The sequence below is a fragment of the Pleurodeles waltl genome, chromosome 7 (genome assembly GCF_031143425.1).
Source record: "Pleurodeles waltl isolate 20211129_DDA chromosome 7, aPleWal1.hap1.20221129, whole genome shotgun sequence".
NCBI classification, from domain to species: Eukaryota; Metazoa; Chordata; class Amphibia; order Caudata; family Salamandridae; genus Pleurodeles; species Pleurodeles waltl.
In genome coordinates this window covers 55441858-55464720 of record NC_090446.1, presented here as the reverse complement: position 1 = coordinate 55464720, position 22863 = coordinate 55441858, and the positions used below count along the sequence as shown (strand labels likewise).

At 44.5% G+C, this 22863-nt stretch overlaps 1 protein-coding gene across 3 annotated transcripts in view; it reads left to right on the top strand.

Annotated features, from left to right (window-relative positions):
- The window catches only part of LOC138247175 (killer cell lectin-like receptor subfamily B member 1B allele A), a 221326-nt gene that overhangs the window by 95802 nt on the left and 102661 nt on the right, over nucleotides 1-22863 (top strand). For 2 of the 3 annotated variants that reach the window (XM_069201920.1, XM_069201918.1), the window contains one exon: nucleotides 16850-17013. In XM_069201920.1, coding sequence (XP_069058021.1) covers nucleotides 16850-17013 — 164 coding nt within the window. The remainder of the gene's footprint in view (nucleotides 1-16849; nucleotides 17014-22863) is intronic. The other variant, XM_069201919.1, reaches the window with a different exon arrangement.

The window sequence follows — 22863 nt, the reverse complement described above, 5'->3', positions numbered from 1 at the left end:
ACTAACCTCCTCTCTGACTACAATGGGTATTTTCCTAACTTTATGTTTTACTGCAACTGCTCCTGGCTTCATGTGAATTTTCTGCACATAGCCTTTTAGCTCACCCAACGATTCTCAAAACACTTCTTTTACTTCTTCAAGAATAACATTCACATCACCATTTTCAACAATTAAAATTTGTTCTGCACCTCTTGGATTCACAATTATATTAAGGTTGTATTGGTGCATCTAGCCTGATATTGGTGGTCCACTCTCAGCCACATACACCTTGCCATAGGTTTATCTTGTTTTAAAGCAAATCACAGTTGTGAAAAACCCCACAATTTCAATTTCTTCCCCTTGGTAACCACCTGGACAAATATCTTTAGCTGTCAAATCAAGTTGTGGCCAGTTTCTCAGAAAAACATCTTTAGGAATAATGGTATACTTTGATCCGGTATCCACCATTAATTCTACATTTATATTTTCAATGGTGAACAAAGCTTTGGGCCTGCTTTCCCTTCTGTCACTATTAGTTGTGCTGTCCTCACCTAAGCTAAGTATACGATCGGATGGCTCGTATCTATCTTCACATGCCGCCACACCCTTTGACTTAGGCCATTCAACACACATGCGTGCAACGTGGCCTTTGCATCCACACTTCTTGCACTCCTTACCTATGGCATAACATCCTTTAGATTCACTGCTGTGTAAATTGCTACCACACCTGTTACACTTCTTCTTATTAAAGATTAATTTCTGTACCTTTTGTGAACTCTGTGTATTTGTCCACACAACACCCACACTACCACAATTGCTTTCCACACCACCAACAATTTCCTGTGTCAATTGCTGTTCTCCACATCCACTGTTATGCTTCCCCATCTCTCTCATGCACAATTCTGATTCTTCAACCACCTTGGCCATGTCAATAGCGTCTTTCAAACTAGGATTCTTTGCAGCCCACAATCTTTCCTGAATCTTTCTACTCTTGCACTGAACCATTAACTGATCTCCAATCATTTCTTCACACATGCTACCAAAATGGCATTTCACAGATAACTCTCTCAATCTGGATACCAACTCATCAATGGACTCGCCCACCCTGTGTGGTTGAGTATAAAACTTATACCGTGCCAACACCACATTAGTCTCCTTTGCAAACCTATTGCTTAGTTTCAATCTAGCTTCTCTGTATTCATCAGTAAAGCGAACTCCATTTTCTTTGGCCACAGGCATAAATTTAAATAGTCTCTGTGCCTCTGACCCTAAGAAATTTAACAACATTGCTTTTTTTGCAGTAAGAGCTAAAATCCTCACTATCTAATGCCAATAAATAATTATCAAAAATATCTATCCAGTCTTCCCACTGGATTGCTGGTACACCCTGATGTGGTAGGAAACATGGCGGTGCAGAAATTGAAAGGTGTTCCATAATGAGTTAGTACCAAATAAACACAGTAAAACCAAGAAAACAGATCCCACAACGTAATGTCACTTAACAATAGCATCAACACAAAAGTTCATTGACCTTGACGGTAGTATTTGAAGGTGTGCCATCACTATGTATAAAAATGAAGCATACGCACTGCTGATCCTAGAATAAGAGGTGTGCATGTCACCATGCTTTGAAATTTAAAGCTGAACACGTTGAGTTTCCTCAATACATCAGCGGTGCTTCAGGCTTTAAAATAAACGTTGCCCCTTAAATCTGAATTGCTCCTTTAAGAAAATAAGCGTTACGCGTTTAAATCTGGAATGCTCCTTTAAGAAAAGCAGGTCACCGCCCCTTTAAGACCTGAAGAGTTAATGGCACACTGCAGGAATGTCAAGGCAGACCGTTAACTCCGTTTGCTCCTAAATGCGCTGCCCCTTTAACCCTGGAAGCGCTAAGGGCACACTGCAGCAACTTCAAGGCAGACCGTCCACTCTCCTTTGTGCTGCTCCTCACATTGCCCCCCACAGTACCTGATAAGCCTATACTGACAGTTATGTACAGCGAGAGACACCCAATCCTGCCGCCGATGCTGCGTGCGTTGACTTCGGGCCTGTTGCTTGCCGCTGGGTTCGTTCCGCTCAGTAGGTCGATAACCACCGTCAATAACCACTCATCACCAAAAATAATGTAGTAAATGAAGCGAGTACACTGTCGGCAACTCAATTTAAGTTCCTTTTAATCGACCTACTCCAGCAGTATATCCCGTTTGCCAGCCCCGCTCCAACCACTTTTTCTCATCCTAAAACAAACATTCTATTGTGACATATTAAGAATACGAGCGCTCTTGAATCCGAGACAAGCACTCATGAACCACAGTTCCAATTTTGACAAGTCTATAAACCTTCAATTTGCTAAATATACAAAACTTATTTTAGAGGAAAACTCTAAATAGTTTACAAATAAAGTCAAGCAAGGTAAGAACTCTCCTAAATAGCCTTTTAGTACGGTGAAAGGTTCGGCCAAACTGCCCGTACCAGTTTTTAAAAGTGGCAGTCAAGATTTTTTCAATTATGTTAGCTAATTTGTTTCAGAAGGAAGTTCAGTAAGTCTTTAATACCCTTGCAAATGACTGTCAAATATCAGTTGAACCTTTGTTAGATAGCAACCAGCGTCACTCATTTGCAGTCTTTCAATACATTTTCACAAATTAGTAGTTTATAATTTATTGAAATCTACAAAATCAGGATCGCATCTGGACCCTTGCCCCCCAAAAGTTGTTCATCTTGTTCCTGAGATTTTAACCAGGCAACTAACAATGATTTTTAATGATATAATGAATCTGGGCTATTTCCCGTGTGAATGGAAAAGGCCTCTATCCTACCGCTATTAAAAAATCTCATCTGGACCTACAAACTCCCAGCAACTATAGGCCAATATCAAGGCTCCTATTTCCAGCAAAACTTCTGGAGAAGGTGTTAAACATCGAACTTACATCCTTCATAGATGCAAACAATCTGTTGGATTGTACTCAACATGGGTTCATAAGGTCTCACAGTACAGTGACAGCCTTATTAACTGCATCAGAGGAGTTGAGCTTTATTCTCGATGTGGGAGGTAAGGCCGCAGTAATATTATTTGACCTCTCAGCAGCCATTTATACTGTCAATCACACCATCCTGATCAATCGGCTTGTGGAGCTGGGAATCGGTGGTCTTGCTCTCAGCGTGTTAAGATTTTTTCTCACTGACAGAGTTCAACTGGTGGCCTTGGGCGAGTTCACTTCAGATCTATTTTGCTTACCAAAACGCCATGGGGCGTGCCTCAGGGCCCGTCATTGAGCCCCACACTTTTTAATCTTTATGTCACTCCCTTGTTGAGACTGATTAAGTCTTTTGGCTTCTCAGTCATATCATATGCCTATGATACCCAAATAGTGGTACCAGAATCCTCTCCTCTAATTTAGAGAACACTGCACAATGATTCAGCTCTTGCATGTTCCAAGTAGACATCTGGTTGAAGCAAAGTTGCTTAAAGCTGACCTCAGAAAAAAACTGAAGTTTGCCCTTTCATTCCTTTTGGAGCTTCAAAAAATGATGATTACCACTCTTGTCTTAAAGCAGCCGGATTACTGTAACGCTCTATTTATAGGCATTCAAAAATGAAGTCTCAATAAACTGCAGATGCTACAGAATGCCTCAGCTCGGCTTTTGTTACATATTCCAAAATATTAATCAGCAACCAAGGTGCTGATTAAGCTGCACTGGCTGCTGGAGACTAGGATAATTGAGTTTAAGGTTCTCTCCATTTCCTTCAAGCACTTCATAGTTTTGGCCCAATATATTTCCAGGACAGATTTGCATGGTTTACCCCGTCTCGAGTGCTTAAATCCGCAAAAGCCAAGCATTTACTGTTTGCCCGGGCAAAGCGGGCATATTGGGGTGGTAGGAGCTTCTCTGGTAGAAAAGCAGAATTATGGAACCGGCTCTCTTGGATCTTAAAGAACTGTACGTGGCTTATGACCCTTAGGAAACTCCTTAAGACCTGGTTGTTCTGTCAGTAGGGCAGTTTGTTTTCCTTCAGTTTTTTCCCCCTTTTGTTTAGGCAGCAGCGCCAAGACGCCCTTGGGTATTCGAGCACATCATAAAACTGCCAATCAAATCACTTACAGACCCACTCAGACCTTCACAAACTCACTCACAGACACACTCAGACCCTCACACACCCACTCAGTAACTGACACACGTACACACAGACCAACTCAGACACTCATGCACCCACTCACATACCCAGACACATGCACCACTGACAGACCCACTTGAACACTCACACACTCACTTAGAAAATCATATACTCACTCCAGACCCACTCCGACACTCACACAGTCACTCAGAAACCCACTCAGAGACCAGTGCACTCATTCTCAGACCCACTCAGAAGCTCACACAGCCACTCACAGACCCACTCAGGCACTCATGCACCCACTCACAGACCCTCTCAGACACCCACACACCCACTCACAAACCCACTCAGACACTCATGCACCCACTCACAAACGCACTCAGAGGCTCATGTACACAATCACAGACTTACTCAGATCATTGTACACCACTGACAGACCCAGTCATACCCTCTCAAACCCATTTACAGACCCACTGAGACACTCGTACACACAATCATAGACACACTCAGACAATCAAGTACCTAGTCAGAGACCCAATCAGACAGTAATGCATCCTTTCACAGACCTACTCAAAGAGTCCTGTATCCACTCACACATCCACTGAGAGATGCATTCACCCACTCACAGACCCATTCAGAGACCCATGCCCCCACCAGCAAACCCTCTGAGGGACTCATGCACAAACTCACAGACCCTCTCAGAGACTTATGCCTGAGGAGTTTGGTGGTTACAGGGGGTAAGCCTCAGGGCCTGGCCTCAGCCAGGCCCTGTGGCCAACCTCCGCCAGTTGAGCAAAGTGCAGGGTTGGGTGGTTATAGAAGGTTGGTGCAAAGCCTGGGCGCAGGCCATACCCAGCGGCCAACCCCCACCACACACGTTGCAGGACGGTGGTTGGATTAACGTAAATTAATTAAAATTACTTTACGTTAATAAAAAATAGAAAATCAATAAAAAAACAAAGGCTATAGGGATGTTATAGTTAGCAAACAGACTTAAAAAAGCATAGAAATTCACTTAATGAGCCAAAGGTTACAAAGAAATTATAGTTAAGATCTGAATTTACTCCCACAAAACCATAGAAATTCAGTAGTTATAGTTATGGTTAGCTCTACTATAACTCGTCCCCTAAAGTAACTAACTCTCGCCATGCACTGCTAATTACCCCACATATTGCATGACATCTTTCATAACCTCATTGATAATATTAATGTAATATTTGCAGTAAAATTATTGAGAAGATAACTGTGCATGGCAGGGGTGCAAGTTATAGTTACCTTAGGGCATGAGTTATAGTTGCTTGAGCTAACAATAGCTATAACTGCTGAATTTCTTTCGTTTTGTGAGTAAATTCAGAATCTAACCATAACATCCATGTGACCTCTGTTTTTTTAAGTGCATTTCAAAGGTGTTTTTAGTGTAATGTAATTTGAATTACTATACGTTAATCCAACCACTGCGGCGCACTGCCTTTGGCCGTGCAAAGTGGGGCTTGGCTGCAGGGCATATCCAGTGGCCATGCTCTGCGGTCAAGCCCCTGTAACCAACCAACTCTGCGTCATTGTATGGAGAGACCATTGAAAAACAAACTCTCTCTCTTCTATTCTATTATGAGATGAAAGATAGAGAGACAGAGACAAAGAAAGAGGCAGAGAGAGAGGGGGGCTTTTTAGACTTTGACCAATGATATACTTAGAATTAGGTATTTTCTGACAAATTGAAAAGAAAGATGCACTTGTCAAATAAAGTGAGTTTGCTGGCCTTTCATTAGGTGCCTCAAATATTTGAAGTTGAAAAGAAAGTAGAGTAATGAAATGATGGTGCAGTGTCTTGACATAACTATGACATCCAACCTAAAGATTTTGAAGGGAAAAATACCTAATTTTTCAATCACCAGGAATATTTAACTTTAAAATCTCTATTAAATAAACAGACACACTACCATTAGATATGACGATATTTTTTTCAAATTTTTCGGGGACCACAGGGAGAGCCTAAAGGCCCTCGGGTCCTACCCGCTCCTGATTCCTGCGGGAGCGGACATTGCTCCTGCAAGCAGAGAGCTGCTTTAAATGTAAGCTCCCTGCTTGCAGGAGAAATGTTTTCATCTGTTTCCCTGCATACAAATTAGCATGCAGGGAAACCAATGAAAACTCTGCTTTCTGCAAGCAGGAGCTGTTTGACAGCTCCCACTTGCAGAAAGCAGAGTTATATTTGCTTTTGCTTGGTGGGAACTGTCAGCGCCCACGAACCAAAAGCAAACAGCTACCTCCCAAGTTTGACCACCACCTATGGAGGTAGCAGAGGCTGGCCTGCGGGATGGGGGGTGGTCCATGGGCTATCTATGGCTCCGTGAGGGGCCATACGGCCCGCCTCCAACATTTAATTTACCCCATGGAGGTGATGGTCCCCAGGGATCCTCGATCGACCCCATTCATTTTTTTATTTCAGTCCCAGGGAGGAGGTGGTTCCCGAGGATGCAAGGGGTGCATGTGAGCCCCCAGCATTAATTTCATATTTATCCTAGAGGAGGTGGCAGTCCCCAGTGCTGCAGGGGAGGCGGTAAAGTCCCTCCCATGAATAGTAAATGTTTTGCCCTGGGGAGATGGTGGTCCCAGGGGATGGGGGGCCTGTGGGCCCCGCATTATTTTAGTGTGATTTGCCACAAAGAGGCAGCAGTCACTTGGGAACGGGCATTCCCAGTGGGCCGGCCCGCATATCTATATCTATATCTAAGTGCCCCAAGGAGGTGGCAGTCCCTGGGGCTGTGAGGTGCATATGCCCCCCCACATTTGTTTATAGAGATTTGGCCTGAGGAGGTGGTGGTCCTCAGGGCTTTCATAAGCCCTACGAGGGGGGCCCTGTGTGGTCTGTGCCTGGGACCTGGCCAACCCGGGAGAAACAAAAGCATGGCAACATTTGCAGATTTCCCACAATTTCCACTGTGATTTATAAAAGATACTTTTAGGCCTTGGGGGTGTCCCTGGGGTACCCCTGAACCAAGGCTAGAAGAGTAGAGTAACCGTACCTTACCCCCATCCTAACTATAACTACCTACTGGCGACTGCCATTTATATACATATGTATATATTTATACTTATTTTTATACATATATTTATGTATATATCCGCTAATATTCCATTGCCATTTTTATTGACGTTGCGAAAGTTGTAATGTATGCAGTAATATCTGGGGTAATTAGCAGTGCATGGTGAGGGCGTGAGTTATAGTTACCTTAGAACTTCATCATAGAAATTCACTTAAGAAAACAAAGGTTACAGGAACGTTATAGTCAGGCTCTGAATTTACTTGCATAAAACCACAGAAATTCAGCAGTTATAATTGAAGTCAGTTCAAATAACTATAACTTGCACTGTAAGGTAAGAATAACTCATTTATAACACAGTTTTATTATGAATAATGTTAGCGTGATATCATCAATTATGTTATAGAAGATACTATAGGTGCTGTAATACCTGGGCTAATTAACAGTGCATGGTGAGGGTGAAAAATATAGTTAGTTACCTTAAGGCATGAGTTACAGTTACTTGAAATAACTCTAACTATAACAGATGAATTTCTATGGTTTTGTAATTTAAAATCTAAGCCTAACTATAACATCCCTGTAACCTTTTTTTGTGAATATACACATTTATTATTCTACGCTTAACATGTTCATAGGTCATTGCATATATTAGTTGTTTAATTAGATGCTTACGAGTCCCTGTTTTTTTTTATCTATCACACTAGGTAACTGTTATCTTAACTATTTATCTACAAACTTTTCGCCATTGAAATATTGAGGATAATATAAAAATAATGGTACAAAAAGTACACAAATAAATTAACTTCAAATACAGCAACACTTGAAAGTCTGTGTTTATACGATACAACTTTGAATCTCAATATGTTTTCTTCCTTACACATATATTTCCTTCCTATCCAAGCATTCATTTTATAAATGTATTACTTTCATCCTACCATACAAGAGAAAAAAAGAGGCAAAAGAAAAACATTACTCTCTCCAGTGCACTACTCTGTCTCACCCTTTACCTCTATCAATCTATCCTCTATCCCCACTCTCAGACTCATCCCAAACCTCATTCTATTCTACCAGTATAGTCTCCAAATAACCCTTCTTGGAATATTCCTTCATCTACCCCTCCTGGCTCACCCCAAACCTCAGTTTACTACAATGATCCCCAAACAAATCTACTAAATTCGCCTTCATGTATCTTTCCGTTGTCTCATCCCAAACATCTTTTTAATACTATCATCTCCCTAATCGCTTTTTACCCAATCTTCCCTTCTCCATCTCTCCTTGCTCATCCCAAACCTCATATTACTACTATAACCTCTCACTTAGCAATTTCTGATTTGTCCCTTTTTATCCCTCCACTATTCTATTCAATCCAACTAATAGACTCACATGTCACTTTACAAATATTATACTTATATTTCCCTAAACTCCACCCCTAATCCTTTTGGGTTCTGGAATAGCAAGCTACTTGCCAAAAAGAGCACAGCGCCTCGTCAGGGGTAGTAAGCGCTATATAAATACCAATTCAATTACAATAATGTAACCCAGTGCCTTTCTTTCAGAGAATCAGCCTCGCCACAGTGAAATACAGCTTTAGAATTTTTTCAGTGCCAGGACCTGCAAACAAGAACAATTTTTAAAATACCATGCATTCTGCCCTGTGAGCCTTTAGAGCTTACCTTAGGGGTGATTTAATCTTTATGAACAAGCATTGGCAAGACCAATAGGTCTGGCTTTAAAGGAATGTTGTTTGGTAATGCAAAGCATTATGGGTAAATAGCAAGGGAATAGATATGGATTTGTGTGGAAGCAAAGAATGGTAGAATAATATTGGTATAAGTGAAAAGCTCAGTTGACAGTTGCACTGTCAAGCCTGGCCTACAAATCCATGTGAGTGAATGGCTGCCCTCTTTCCATCTGGACTGCTGTCAGAGAAACACAACATAAATTATCTAGTTATCTAAGGCAATTTAATAACTTTCCTATGGCATGTGTGCACCCCTGGAAGCCAACCTCAGGCAGTTGCATAAATAAAATGATCACAGCTGTGTGGATGGGCAAGCACTTTTTTGTGGAAGCACACAACGTCTGCCCAATCAACACGTATACTCTTGGCTCCGAACGTGTAGGCAGAGTCAAAGCCCCTTTCTAGTGATGCTCACATAATTGTCATCTGACAGCTGCGCTTTTAAGCCAGACCATAAAAAGGAAAGGTTAGGCCCGGCAAAGTGTATATTTCACAGGGCCGAATTTACCATTTAAAAACTGCACACATAGGCTGCAGTGGAAGGCCTACAGTCATGTTTTCACTTTAGTGGTGGCACAATAACCGCTGCAGTCCTCTGGAACATTTAAGTTACCTGCCCAGGATACAGAGACTACCATAGACTAGGGCCTTACAGGTACATTTAGAATGCCAGTCAGGGATTAGCTAATTTTACATGTTTTTAGGAGACACTGGACCACAGGGTCACTGTGTTCAAAGGGTCCACAAAGCAGCAGCAGTAGGGGAAAAATGAGTGGGGGACATGCAAAAAAGTGGCCTTTCCTAGCACTAATAGTATTTTTATGTTCATAAATGTTTTCGCAGGGATGTCACCAGGACTTTAAAATGCTTATGAATAAAGAGTTAGGGTAACTTTAACATTCATACTATTTGTCACTCAAATTGTGTGTTTGCAGCCATAAAGTAGCTTCTGTCGTCCACTGAAAATGTAAGTGGAAAAGATGTCGGTGCACCCTAAATATCGAAACCAGAATATTGAGTGATGCAAACATCATGGACAAAATATTGAATCTAAAATGTCGAAAGGTAAGCAAGTATACAGGGAGTGCAGAATTATTAGGCAAATGAGTATTTTGACCACATCATCCTCTTTATGCATGTTGTCTTACTCCAAGCTGTATAGGCTCGAAAGCCTACTACCAATTAAGCATATTAGGTGATGTGCATCTCTGTAATGAGAAGGGGTGTGGTCTAATGACATCAACACCCTATATCAGGTGTGCATAATTATTAGGCAACTTCCTTTCCTTTGGCGAAATGGGTCAAAAGAAGGACTTGACAGGCTCAGAAAAGTCAAAAATAGTGAGATATCTTGCAGAGGGATGCAGCACTCTTAAAATTGCAAAGCTTCTGAAGCGTGATCATCGAACAATCAAGCGTTTCATTCAAAATAGTCAACAGGGTCGCAAGAAGCGTGTGGAAAAACCAAGGCGCAAAATAACTGCCCATGAACTGAGAAAAGTCAAGCGTGCAGCTGCCACGATGCCACTTGCCACCAGTTTGGCCATATTCCAGAGCTGCAACATCACTGGAGTGCCCAAAAGCACAAGGTGTGCAATACTCAGAGACATGGCCAAGGTAAGAAAGGCTGAAAGACGACCACCACTGAACAAGACACACAAGCTGAAACGTCAAGACTGGGCCAAGAAATATCTCAAGACTGATTTTTCTAAGGTTTTATGGACTGATGAAATGAGAGTGAGTCTTGATGGGCCAGATGGATGGGCCCGTGGCTGGATTGGTAAAGGGCAGAGAGCTCCAGTCCGACTCAGACGCCAGCAAGGTGGAGGTGGAGTACTGGTTTGGGCTGGTATCATCAAAGATGAGCTTGTGGGGCCTTTTCGGGTTGAGGATGGAGTCAAGCTCAACTCCCAGTCTTACTGCCAGTTCCTGGAAGACACCTTCTTCAAGCAGTGGTACAGGAAGAAGTCTGCATCCTTCAAGAAAAATATGATTTTCATGCAGGACAATGCTCCATCACACGCGTCCAAGTACTCCACAGCGTGGCTGGCAAGAAAGGGTATAAAAGAAGTTAATCTAATGACATGGCCTCCTTGTTCACCTGATCTGAACCCCATTGAGAACCTGTGGTCCATCATCAAATGTGAGATTTACAAGGAGGGAAAACAGTACACCTCTCTGAACACTGTCTGGGAGGCTGTGGTTGCTGCTGCACGCAATGTTGATGGTGAACAGATCAAAACACTGACAGAATCCATGGATGGCAGGCTTTTGAGTGTCCTTGCAAAGAAAGGTGGCTATATTGGTCACTGATTTGTTTTTGTTTTTGTTTTGTTTTTGAATGTCAGAAATGTATATTTGTGAATGTTGAGATGTTATATTGGTTTCACTGGTAATAATAAATAATTGAAATGGGTATATATTTTTTTTTTGTTAAGTTGCCTAATAATTATGCACAGTAATAGTCACCTGCACACACAGATATCCCCCTAACATGGCTAAAACTAAAAACAAACTAAAAACTACTTCCAAAAATATTCAGCTTTGTTATTAATGAGTTTTTTGGGTTCATTGAGAACATGGTTGTTGTTCAATAATAAAATTAATCCTCAAAAATACAACTTGCCTAATAATTCTGCACTCCCTGTAGATTTCTCATCCCTAACTCCACCTATATGTACATTAGTGCTACACATAAAGATTTTCAGGATAAGTAGAGTTAGGAGTAGTAAATCTATGCTCTTGTCTTTGGATAGTTTGTCCCTTGATATGCTGGGGTCGATATTTTATAGAACAATCTAAAGGATGCGCAATACCACTGCAAGATGGCTGCCCCTTGTAATTGTTAATTTCTTACTTACTTTTCTTTCCAATCATATACCTATCATGTTTATACAGTGGGAGTTTTACCTATTTTTACTTTTAATCCTATTGCATATGATTTACAAATATATGAATAAACAAAAATAAAAATTGCTTGCTTGCCAAGTACAGACCTATTTTGGATTTGACAATGCCATGTTCCAATCATTTATAATCTGCTCCTGTGATTACCTGAGCATTTTTCCTCGTTAACAAAGTTTTCCCTTCGAAGTGAATCTCCATATTGCAATTACAGGAAGAAATTAATTTAGGAGTTCTCGAGCTTTCTAAACTATTTCCAAAGAATACGAATGCAAAGTGAGGCACAACTCGAGTTCTAAAGACCCATTATAGAATCAAATGAACAGCATATTTATGAAAGGCGGCAACATTAGGTTCAGCATGAAAAGCTAATTCTCAGGGGTGACAATGTCGGGTTGTACCAGCTCTGGCAGCACTAGTCAGCCCTGAGCCAGCAGGATCCACTGGCCAGAACATGTCAAAGAGACTCATCTCACCTGTGGCCCTCACAGGGCTCTCCATCACATTTGGGCACTGTCGGCCAATAGCAGGGCTTCTGACAGGCGCCTATCTGCACCTGCCACTGTGAGCCTGATCACCAGAGCATGCACACAGGGCCAAACTGGGAAGCCAAAGGAGCCCGGGCAAAGTTTGTCAGACCAGCCCCCATACAGTGCATAACGAGTGAGCCTGACCACTGCAAGAGCGGTTGGGGGCTCCCTCCCCTACAACATTTTGGAAGAAATGGTGCATTTTAAACACATTTTTCATTATATATTCAATTGCATTTGTTTTAAAACATAGTAAAGTGCACCAGGACATGGCAGTCTTAATGGGGCTCTTCATAGGTTCCATCACTGTCACCCTCTAACAGTGCCTCTGACCTCTCCACAGGCCCCCTGCCATGTGCATGTCATTGCTTTATAGCTCCTCTCTTACCAGTGTCACATGTCAGAGCATTTTACATCCCCCACACAGACAATTAATCTTACCTGTGTAAACCAGAGTAGTGAAAATGCCATATTGGATAGAGTGGACTCCAAAGTGTAGGGTTCAGGTCACCCTCACTGGGAGGCATCTTTAAGATTCCTTGGTCGGGGGAAGCATAAGCTCAGGATTCAGAATGTAGCACGGTGGTTAGGGCTGACTTTACTAGGAAGAGGTTATTTCTACCCAAACAAACCCTTATAGCAAAATTAGGATAACGAAAGACTGGGGGAAAAACATAAGTTTCTAACCTCAATGTTAAAATGTCATCTTCACTGCGCCATTTGTTCGGGCCTCCCTGTGTTGGAATGCCCCCCGCATACATTATGTCTGGTGCAGGCACAATGTGGCGAAAGGGTTTACAGAGTGGCGCAAAGCAAGCATTGCACCACTTTGTAAATAAGGTGTGAGAAAAAGGCCTCCTTAATGCCATGTGTAAAAGACAATGATGCCAGGGTGGCGCACGGTGGCGCTAGGGGCTTGTAAATGTGCCCCACTGTTCTGTGATCTGCATAGTACACACTCTTTGCAGCAGGCACATTGCCCACTGCACTACCTCAGATGCATCAAAACTGCCACTAGACAAAACTCTGATCTCTCTCCAGCAGGTGCATTAATCACCAGCGTTATCTTGGCACTTATATTGTTGCCCGAAACTGTTGGATATACAAGGAACTCTGCAGTTCTTGTTAAACTGCTGCACTGCTACAAAACTGCCCCCAGTAACAAAAGCGGCCCCCCACCCAGAGCCGGCCTTTAGCATGGGTGAGCTGGGCCAAGGGCGTCAATACTCTGAGGGGCGCACGAAGCTGTGCATCAAGTTTATGTCAACAGCTTCACAATTGTCTTCTGGCTCCAGCCTTGTCTGTGTTCCTACCTTTTCGTTTCTGTCTAATTTGCGTTTTAATGCGGGTTTAATCCATCATTATCAGCCTCTCACCCCTGCTGCACACATCGACAAACCATTATCCGGGGGAGGCAGCTAAGATATCAATGATTTAGGTGCGCTGGAGGTGTTGGGGGGGGGGGCATGGGGATGTTTGTGTTCAGGGGCCAGTTGGTGATCACTCAGGTACCCAGTGAACACAAAAGTGACCCCTGCTGCCTCTGTTAATTCACTACTATCAGTAAGGGCACCAGGTGTCTCTCCGCGCATGCCCAGGGCGCTATCTGAGCACAGGCCGGCTCTGTCCCCTTCCAGCCTCTCGGGTAAACGCCCGATGCCCGGGACGGCCAGTGCGGCCCTGCAAGCGTACTTCTGATGCAGCCGCACCTCCTCTCACTGAGCCACGGAGAGCCCCTTGCGGGAGCTGTGCTGCCAGCTGATCCCTGCCATATCACCCTTCACTGAGCCTGACTTCTGTGCAGCAGAGATGACGGGCAAAGCGAGTTAAGCGTAGATTTCTGATCTACGCTCTAAACCAGCGATACTCAAAGTACAGCCCATGGGCCGCGCGCGGCCTTCTGGACCTTTACAGGAGGCTCCCTGAGCTCGACTCAGCACCAACATTAAAACATGTTAAATCAACAGGCAAGTCTTTATTTAAAGTTTAATTTAAGTTAAAGAAAGAAAGTAATTTGGTTGTCCTGCGCCAACTAGCTTTAAAAGCACCTCCATTTTAAAAGACATCTTGGAGCAAAAGTGTTAAAATATAATAGTCTCTTCAAAATTCAAACAGTGTATTTCATCAACAAGCAGAACAATTTCACCTCATCAGATTATATCAGTGCATTCCGAATTATTATGTTGAAAGAGACAGTTTTCACCCTTGAATTTAGAAACATTAATCTTACCCCCACTATGACAACAATGGCAATAGTGAACTAAGAGGCAAGTCAGTTGTTATGTGCACTCTCTTGGTGGCCTGGGCTTCTAGTATACATGAACAACATTATAGTTTATTAAATCAAACACAGGAGAAAGTTTTGTACAACACACATCCTTAAATCATGTATTGTGTTGTTCTCTTACAAGTGATAATGAAGATAAAGGAGGGACAGTGAAATAAAACAACTGCCAAGGATCACACAATTTGATAAAATGGGGAAGCTAGGATTAGTCCCAGGTTTTCTGGTTTCACATTGTGCAATTCATTCACTAGATCAGAGGTCTTCAAAGGTTATTCTTCCAAGCCCCTGTTGAACCAAATATTTTTATGCCGGGCTCCCCTTCAAACCTTTTAGGTGAGAAAGGCAGTGGGGATGGAGGGAATGAGGCTTATTAAATTACATTAAGGCAGGCAAAAAAAGGGTCACCTTCTGAAAAAGCCAATGTTTTTCAACTGTGAAAAATATATGCAAAACAGAAAAGTTAATAGGAGGTATGCCCATGGGTTGGAAGGTGTTGAGTTCAAAGAGGTTGACATCCTCTAAAAACAAACATTTGCAATGCAGTGGGTGTCGTGTTTGCTCAAGTTAGAGTTATTAGCGTTGTAAATTCCTAAATGGACTTTTCTTGCCACCTAAATTGAAAATGAAAAGTAAAACAGTTGACATAAGCGAGCCAATTCAAAGTGCCACGGCCACCATGAGCATGAGCGCGAAGGAGAGACATAAAAGGAAAAAAGAAGTTTGCTCGGAGTCAAACATATCAGCAAACGTGCAATGATCCATGTAACAGGGTCGATGGCCAAGGCCGTCACAAAACTGCCCCAAGGAGGGACGAAGGTAAAGCATTTACCAATGATAATAAAGGATTTTTGAAAGGCAAGCCCATGAATGAATGATAGTGATGGCCGTGCGGTGGGCGTGGTTAAAGGTCCACAAAGTGAGCTTTACAATATTTTTTGCCAAAGTATTATAAACACAGACCTTGGTAAAGAAACAGTTCAGATCTGCTGCTCCGGGCACTCATGCTAAAGCAGCTTTGAAGTGAGTTTCAATAGTGGGCTTCTCAAAGCAACATGTCTGAGATCTGTTTGTCAGTTTTTTATGAGAACACTTACTTCGCTAGGGTAGGTCTCTCACCGTTGTGACAAGGTAAGGTGACATGCTACAGCAGACAGGAGTTGCTCCCCACTCCTGTCCCACTGGTCTAAGGCCCCAGCAGGCAGTGTGCTCTTCTTGTTAGTAAAGCAATCCGAAGACATCCTCTCCTCGCTCTGTACTATGGGATATTGTTATGAGACCCCAAGAAAGAGTCGCCTCTCCCTATTTGTAAAGCATCACACTGAGTCCCCCCCCCCACACTCCCCTTACATCTTGCTCTGCACCCTCCACCGGCCAACATTTATAGCCCCGCAGGAGTCCTGGCAAAGGGTAGGGCTGCTCTCCATTGGTCCCCTGTCAGCCTGATGGGGCAGCAGGCTCCCCCACTCCCCTTCAATCAATGTGTAAATAGGGTGTAAAAGACAGAATAGGACACACCCAAGAAAGGCCATGCTTCCAAGCTACCTTTCAACGATGGTAAAAGTGCCTTGCAATCAGTCCCTCCCCACACATTGTAGCTCCTCTGGCTACTGAAGGATGTGTGCCTCCCTGGCAATTACACCACGGGCCACCAGAATGCAGGTCACCAGCTTAGAGACCTCTGCACTAGATGCATATGCTTTGCTTCCCTACACCTACCTTACCACTACGCACCACACTCCCCGAAATCCCACCCTGCCTGACCGCCACCTTGCTAGCATCAATGCAGTCCTCGGTCACAGCACAGACTAAACTTTTTGGCCACTGAAATGATTGCGAGCACCCAATCTCTAAACTCACATCGTAACACACGTTGCAGGCCGGTCAGCTACCGCCTCTGCTGGGGGTGGGCGTGTTTTGCTACACCGCTGCTACTTCATTTTCTTGCGCAACAGCGGAACAAAGCAATAATAACTTGTTTTTTTGCTGCACCACTATTAAAATGTTGCCATATTAAAGAGCTGCACATAGTAGTGGGTTACTACTGTTACCCCATTTCATAATACCAGGTCAGCCTGGTAGTGTTCACACCTGTGACCTGCAAGTCAGCAGTGAACACTTAAGTCTCTAAGGTGTCTCTCCAGCTGAATCACCGGACAGGGAAATCTTACTGGAAATCTTACTGGGAAATTTAAAAACAATTCTCAATACCTCAACTACTTGGCAACATTTTTCAATTTCTTCTCCCAGCAGGAGCTTATCGTACACCATCTTGTCCTCTGCACTGGGAGCTGCAAGGGCGGAAGTGCTATTACTATCCAGGAGCATCAGATCTGAAGAACTGGAGCGCGAGCCATGAAGACTGCTCCGCCAGGGACTCCCGTCTGGCGGTGATAGAGGACAAGGCCGAGCTGGTAAGGGATCAGTGGCACTGGAGAAAGAATACTGTCAGGGCATCCTACCTACAGGACAAGGCAGAGCTGGTAAGGAATCAGTGGCACAGGATAAAGAATACTGTCAGGCCATCATACCTACAGGACAAGGCTGAGCTGATAAGGCATCAGTGGTACAGGAGCAGGCAGAGCTGGTAAAGCATCAATTGTACAGGACCAAGGAGAGCTGTCAGGGCATCAGACCTACAGGACGAGGCTGAGCTGGTAAGGCCTCAGTGGTACAGGAGCGGCAGAGCTGTCAGGGCATCAGACCTACAGGACAAGGCAGAGCTGGTAAAGCATCAGTGGTACAGGACCAAGGAGAGCTGTCAAGGCATCAGACCTACAGGACGAGGCTGAGCTGGTAAGGCCTCAGTGGTACAGGAGCAAGGGGAGTTATCAGGGCATCATACATGGAGGACACAGCAGAGAGGGTAAGGTATCAGTGGTACAGGAGTCACAGAGCTGGTAAGGCGTCAGTGATACAGGATCAAACAGAGCTGGTAAGGCTTCAGTGATACAGGATCAAGCAATGCCGGTAAAGCATCGGTGATACAGGGGCAGGTAGAACTGCAGGGGCAGCTGCATTCTTAGGGTTTTGGGGCCACATCCTTCCTAATTTTTGAGTGATTGTACTAGTCATTGTATTGCTCTCCTTAAAGGAGTTGAACTTTTTCAATTAGTGTTAAAGATGACAATACAATGGCAGATCCTGGCTGGCTGTTGCCCTATGACCCTTGCATTAGTGAGGGCCAGGCAGCCAAGAACTATTTACAAACATATGCACTAGTGCACGTGCTTGACTTCATGTACTTATTTAAGCAAGCTAAGAGCTTACCTGCATCCACCGGGGCCTGCAGTTTTAAGGGTCCTCAGGTACCACCCCTTGATGACACACAGGAGTTTTACTTTTTTACACCTCCTCCGGGCGCTTTTTATGCTTACGCCCTATACAACTCAGGCAGTATGCCAATCACTACTGCTTCTGTGATGTAAACTGTCTCACTGCACATGATCGAGTTGTGCTGGAGGTTTTGTTTCACTTCTGAATCTACTTCATCTCTAAACCATTGACTGCCCTGCCAACTTATGCACGACCCTCAAATATGCTTTCTCGGACTCTGTTCCACAGCTCCTTACTTCCTAAACTAATCTCACTATCCTTGGTGACTTCAGTACTTGGTTACGCAAGCTAGTTCCTGTTTCAGCGTCTCCATTCACCACTCTAGGTCTGAACCAGACCAGCTACAAGCGAGGCAGCATCCCCTGACCAGTTCTGAGCACCAGGCCCTTAGCCATGTGCCCTGTGTCCCGGCTACTGGTAAGCCACTTTGCTAGGCTGTTCCCCCCAAGAGTCCTCTTGGAATCGCTCATGGGCAGTTTGCTCCAAGAGGTGCACATCCAGCCTACAGGTGCGCGTTTGATGCCAGGTTCTGGCAGGTACTTGGTAGGGACCATGGGAGCCATTAGCTTTAGAGGTCTGAGGCACAGGGTTGGACAGGGACAGAAAATAGATCCTGGCACCAAATTAAAAGTGTCCCCTATGAGTGAATTAGAAAGCTAAAAAGTGGGCCAGGTTTGCAAATTGGGACCGTTTTGAACTTGTGAAGACACTCTGGGCCTGATTACAACTTTGGAGGACGGTGTTAAACCGTCCCAAAAGTGGCGGATATACCACCTACCGTATTACGAGTCCATTATATCCTATGGAACTCGTAATACGGTAGGTGGTATATCCGTCACTTTTGGGACGGTTTAACACCGTCCTCCAAAGTTGTAATCAGGCCCTCTGTATCTTTATTTTATGAGGTATGGAAGACTGCATTGATTTGAGCTTGCTGAATTCAATACTTCCTTTAATATCAGGGAAATCAACAGTAACAACCAGCCCCGCAGACTATAAAACAGCGAAACAACCAGGTAAAAACAGGCAAAGATCCAGCCCAAAAAAACAGGCCCTCATCTAGCCACAAAACAGGCCTGCTTGCACTCAAAGATAAGCCCAGATCCAGCCCCAAAACAGGCCCACATCCAGCCAAAAACCAGGCCCACATCCAGCCAAAAAAGAAGCCCACATGCACTCAAACACAGGTGCACATCCAACTAAAACAGGTCCACATGTAGCCACAAAAAAAGCCCGCAAACAGCCACAAACCCGACCTGTCAGACCAGCCCATGGTGCGCTGCCTGATTGCCCTATAGGCCACTCGGCCCTGCTGTAGCCAGTGCGCTGTAGGTTGTCTGCCCCCGAGAGGTGCATGTTTTAGCTGCCAGACTAGTTTTTAAAGGGGCGCTGACTTCCAATGATGAAATATAGGGCAGATTTAAGGAAAGTGGTGCACTTGAATGAAATGCTTCAGCGTGTTAAAGAACTACTGTATTTATACACCATGCAAAAGCGTTTCATGTAAGCGCATTAGATAGAATACTACGAGTGGCTTTTATTAGAAGTGATGGCTTCTAAACACGCGTCATTCTGCCACTGACCCCACTGGCAGGCTGGCACCCCAGAGAAGAGCAAGAGGCACGTGAATGATCATAGTCACCTTACATGTGGCCAGGGTTGTGATCCGAGATGGGGCAGCATTGTGGCTTATTAGAAAGTGCTAGAGAGGCTTTACTAGAGCGCTAGAGAGGTTTCAAGGCGCTCTATCTATCACAGCTTCACCGCTTTATCTGAAGCAACTGCTGCACTACACTCTTTTGTCATCGCGTTTGATTTCATGTTCTGATGAAGAACAGAGAGGGACGGTGAAGTAATGCAGTTGCCGAGGATCACACAATGTAATGATGAAGGGCAAAAGATCTACAGTCACATAAGGCAATTGCCTAGGGTGGCACAGTTTGGTCAGTGATCATGTGCACCTTATGTCTCCTAGGTTATCATACATGAAGCAACTTATACTCCAGTCAAATGCCTACAAAAGAGATTTTTGAATAATGCTCATCTTGAACCGAAGTATGTCAGTGTGTTCCCAATGTCACTATAAAAGACAGTGAGGTACAGTGAAGCTAGACACTTCTCTAGGACCCCACAATCTGGACAAGCGGCAAAGCTGGGGTTGGCGCAAGTTTCCTGATCTCATGTTGTGCAATTCTGCTCATAGATGAGTTTCTCGGTCTTATTCCCATTTTACCCTAAAGGGGAACATACCAAGCACTTGTGCCTGGTGTCCACACCCTTCGGTAGGTCAAATTAGATAGACAAACTAGAAATCATATGTAAGCTTCTATGAAATGCTCTTCAAAAATGCCAGTAACGACATTTATTGTCAATTTTTTATAGAAAATGTGCTTGAAAGTGCATAATTTTACATCAAGTTTTAATCTTTGGGATGTGAATACCACCGAACACCCCTTGGAAAAGTTCAGCTCGCTCGCTATGGTGACACACCAAATTTCATTTATTAATCTTACGCCCCGCCCCCCACTTCACCCCCACTTCAAACCCTCAACTGAATCAGGAGCAGGCTAAGCTTTTAGAGCTTCAGTGATATAGGAACAGGCAGAGATGGTAAGGCTGGTAAGGCCTCTGTCATACAGGAGCAGGCAGAGCTGGTAAGGCATCAGTGACACAGGAGCAGACAGAGCTGACAAGGATTCAGTAATACCGGAGGAGGCAGAGCTGGTAAGGCATCAGTGACACAGGAGCAGACAGAACTGACAAGGATTCAGTAATACAGGAGGAGGAGGCAGAGCTGGTAAGGCATCAGTGACACAGGAGCAGACAGAATTGACAAGGATTCAGTAATACCGGAGGAGGCAGAGCTGGTAAGGCATCAGTGACACAGGAGCAGACAGAGCTGACAAGGATTCAGTAATACCAGAGGAGGAGGCAGAGCTGGTAAGGCATCAGTGACACAGGAGCAGACAGACAGAACTCACAAGGATTCAGTAATACAGGAGGAGGAGGCGGAGCTGGTAAGGTATCAGTGACACAGGAGCAGACAGACCTGACAAGGATTCAGTAATACCGGAGGAGGCGGAGCTGGTAAGGCATCAGTGACACAGGAGCAGACAGAGCTGACAAGGATTCAGTAATACCGGAGGAGGAGGCAGAGCTGGTAAGGCATCAGTGACACAGGAGTAGACAGACAGAACTCACAAGGATTCAGTAATACAGGAGGAGGAGGCAGAGCTGATAAGGCATCAGTGACACAGGAGCAGACAGAGCTGACAAGGATTCAGTAATACCAGAGGAGGCAGAGCTGGTAAGGCATCAGTGACACAGGAGCAGACAGAACTGACAAGGATTCAGTAATACAGGAGGAGGAGGCAGAGCTGATATGGCAACAGTGACAGAGGAGCAGACAGAACTGACAAGGATTCAGTAATACAGGAGGAGGCAGAGCTGGTAAGGAGTTACTAATGCAGGTCCATGGCCATATTTAGATAATTGGGGCCTGATTTAGATATTGACAGACAAGATACACAGTCACAATAGTGACGGATGTCCTGTCTGCCAAAATCTAAATCCCCAAGGGATTTAGATTTCACTGGATGGAATATCTGTCACCTTTGTGACAGAGTAACTCTTCTGCCAATATCAAAATCAGGCCCTAAGTCTTCAGCCAAGCAGCATATGGAAAAACACAGGGCCAGATATGATTAGTAAGGCGTTACTGAAAAAAGGTAAGCAAAAGGGCCAACTGTGTATATCTGGTTCCGCCGGACCGGGACAAAGTCATAAGTTCAGGGTGACTGCGATGGAGTGCGGGCCAGCTACAAGGACCCAATCATGCCAGCTGAACTAAAGTACTTTAAATTCTAGGTTGCGGAGCTTTGCGTGGCTCACATGGAAGATGTGTTACACAGCAGAGACGATGTGATGTTTCCAAGGTGCAGATAAGCTGCGGTGTGAGGTCTTGTTATGTCGACTTTGAGGATCTTCTATACGGAGCTTGCAATACAAATCCCGGTGCAGAGAATGCGAGGCATAGCCAGGGCGATGCGTCAATTTCGATGAGTGGTGAAGCTGCAGTGCATAGTTTCAGCGTCATCGTCAAGGCTGCCGTCAATGGGAGGTGCGAGGAGCTTGAGCAGGGAAAAGCATTGCACATCGCTGGTTCTGAAGGTGATGTATCGGGTCCAAAATGTGGGATGTGGTGGCAAAGCGAGTTTTTGCAACGGGTCCAATCCTTGCAGCATTGTTGATGCTCAGGATTGTCCTGCACAGCAGAGGATTCGTCTGTTCCTAGAAGTCCACCGAAACAATGTATCTCAGGCCCACTTTCAAGGTTCCAGGGCTGGAGTTACACCACTTAGCAGGGTAGACACATAGATGGCGGGTCCAGGTGCAGGAGCAGAGTGTTTTAAGTCTGTTATGTCCTTGAGACTTCAGATCAGGAGGCCAGCCAAGTAGCCCTTGGAGTCACTCTGGGTTCGGGTTCAAGAGTGATGTAGGTCCAGTCCTTCTCACCCAGGCAAGAGGGCAGCAGGCAGTACGGTATCTCAACAAGGCAGAAGTTGAGCAAAGCAGCAGTCCAGCAGAGTGTCAGTCCTTCAGCAGCACAGCAGTCCTTCTTCCTGGCAGAGTATCCCCAGTCCAGAAGTGTAATGAAGTTGTAATGAAGTGGTGGTGTCTGAGAACCAGTGATTATACCCTGTGGTGCCTTTGAAGTGGGGAAGATGTCAAAGGCATGCCTTTGAAGTGCACAAATGTACTCCATTCCTGCCCTAGCTCCAGGCGCATGGCAAGGGGGTATGCTGCTCTTCCTGTGCGGACAGGACGCCACCTATCTAGGTGTAAGCAAGGCTGTGTCCAGTTCCTTCCACCCATCCTGCCAGAGACAGCCCATTGAGACACACCTTAGCTCCCATTGTGTGTGGCTT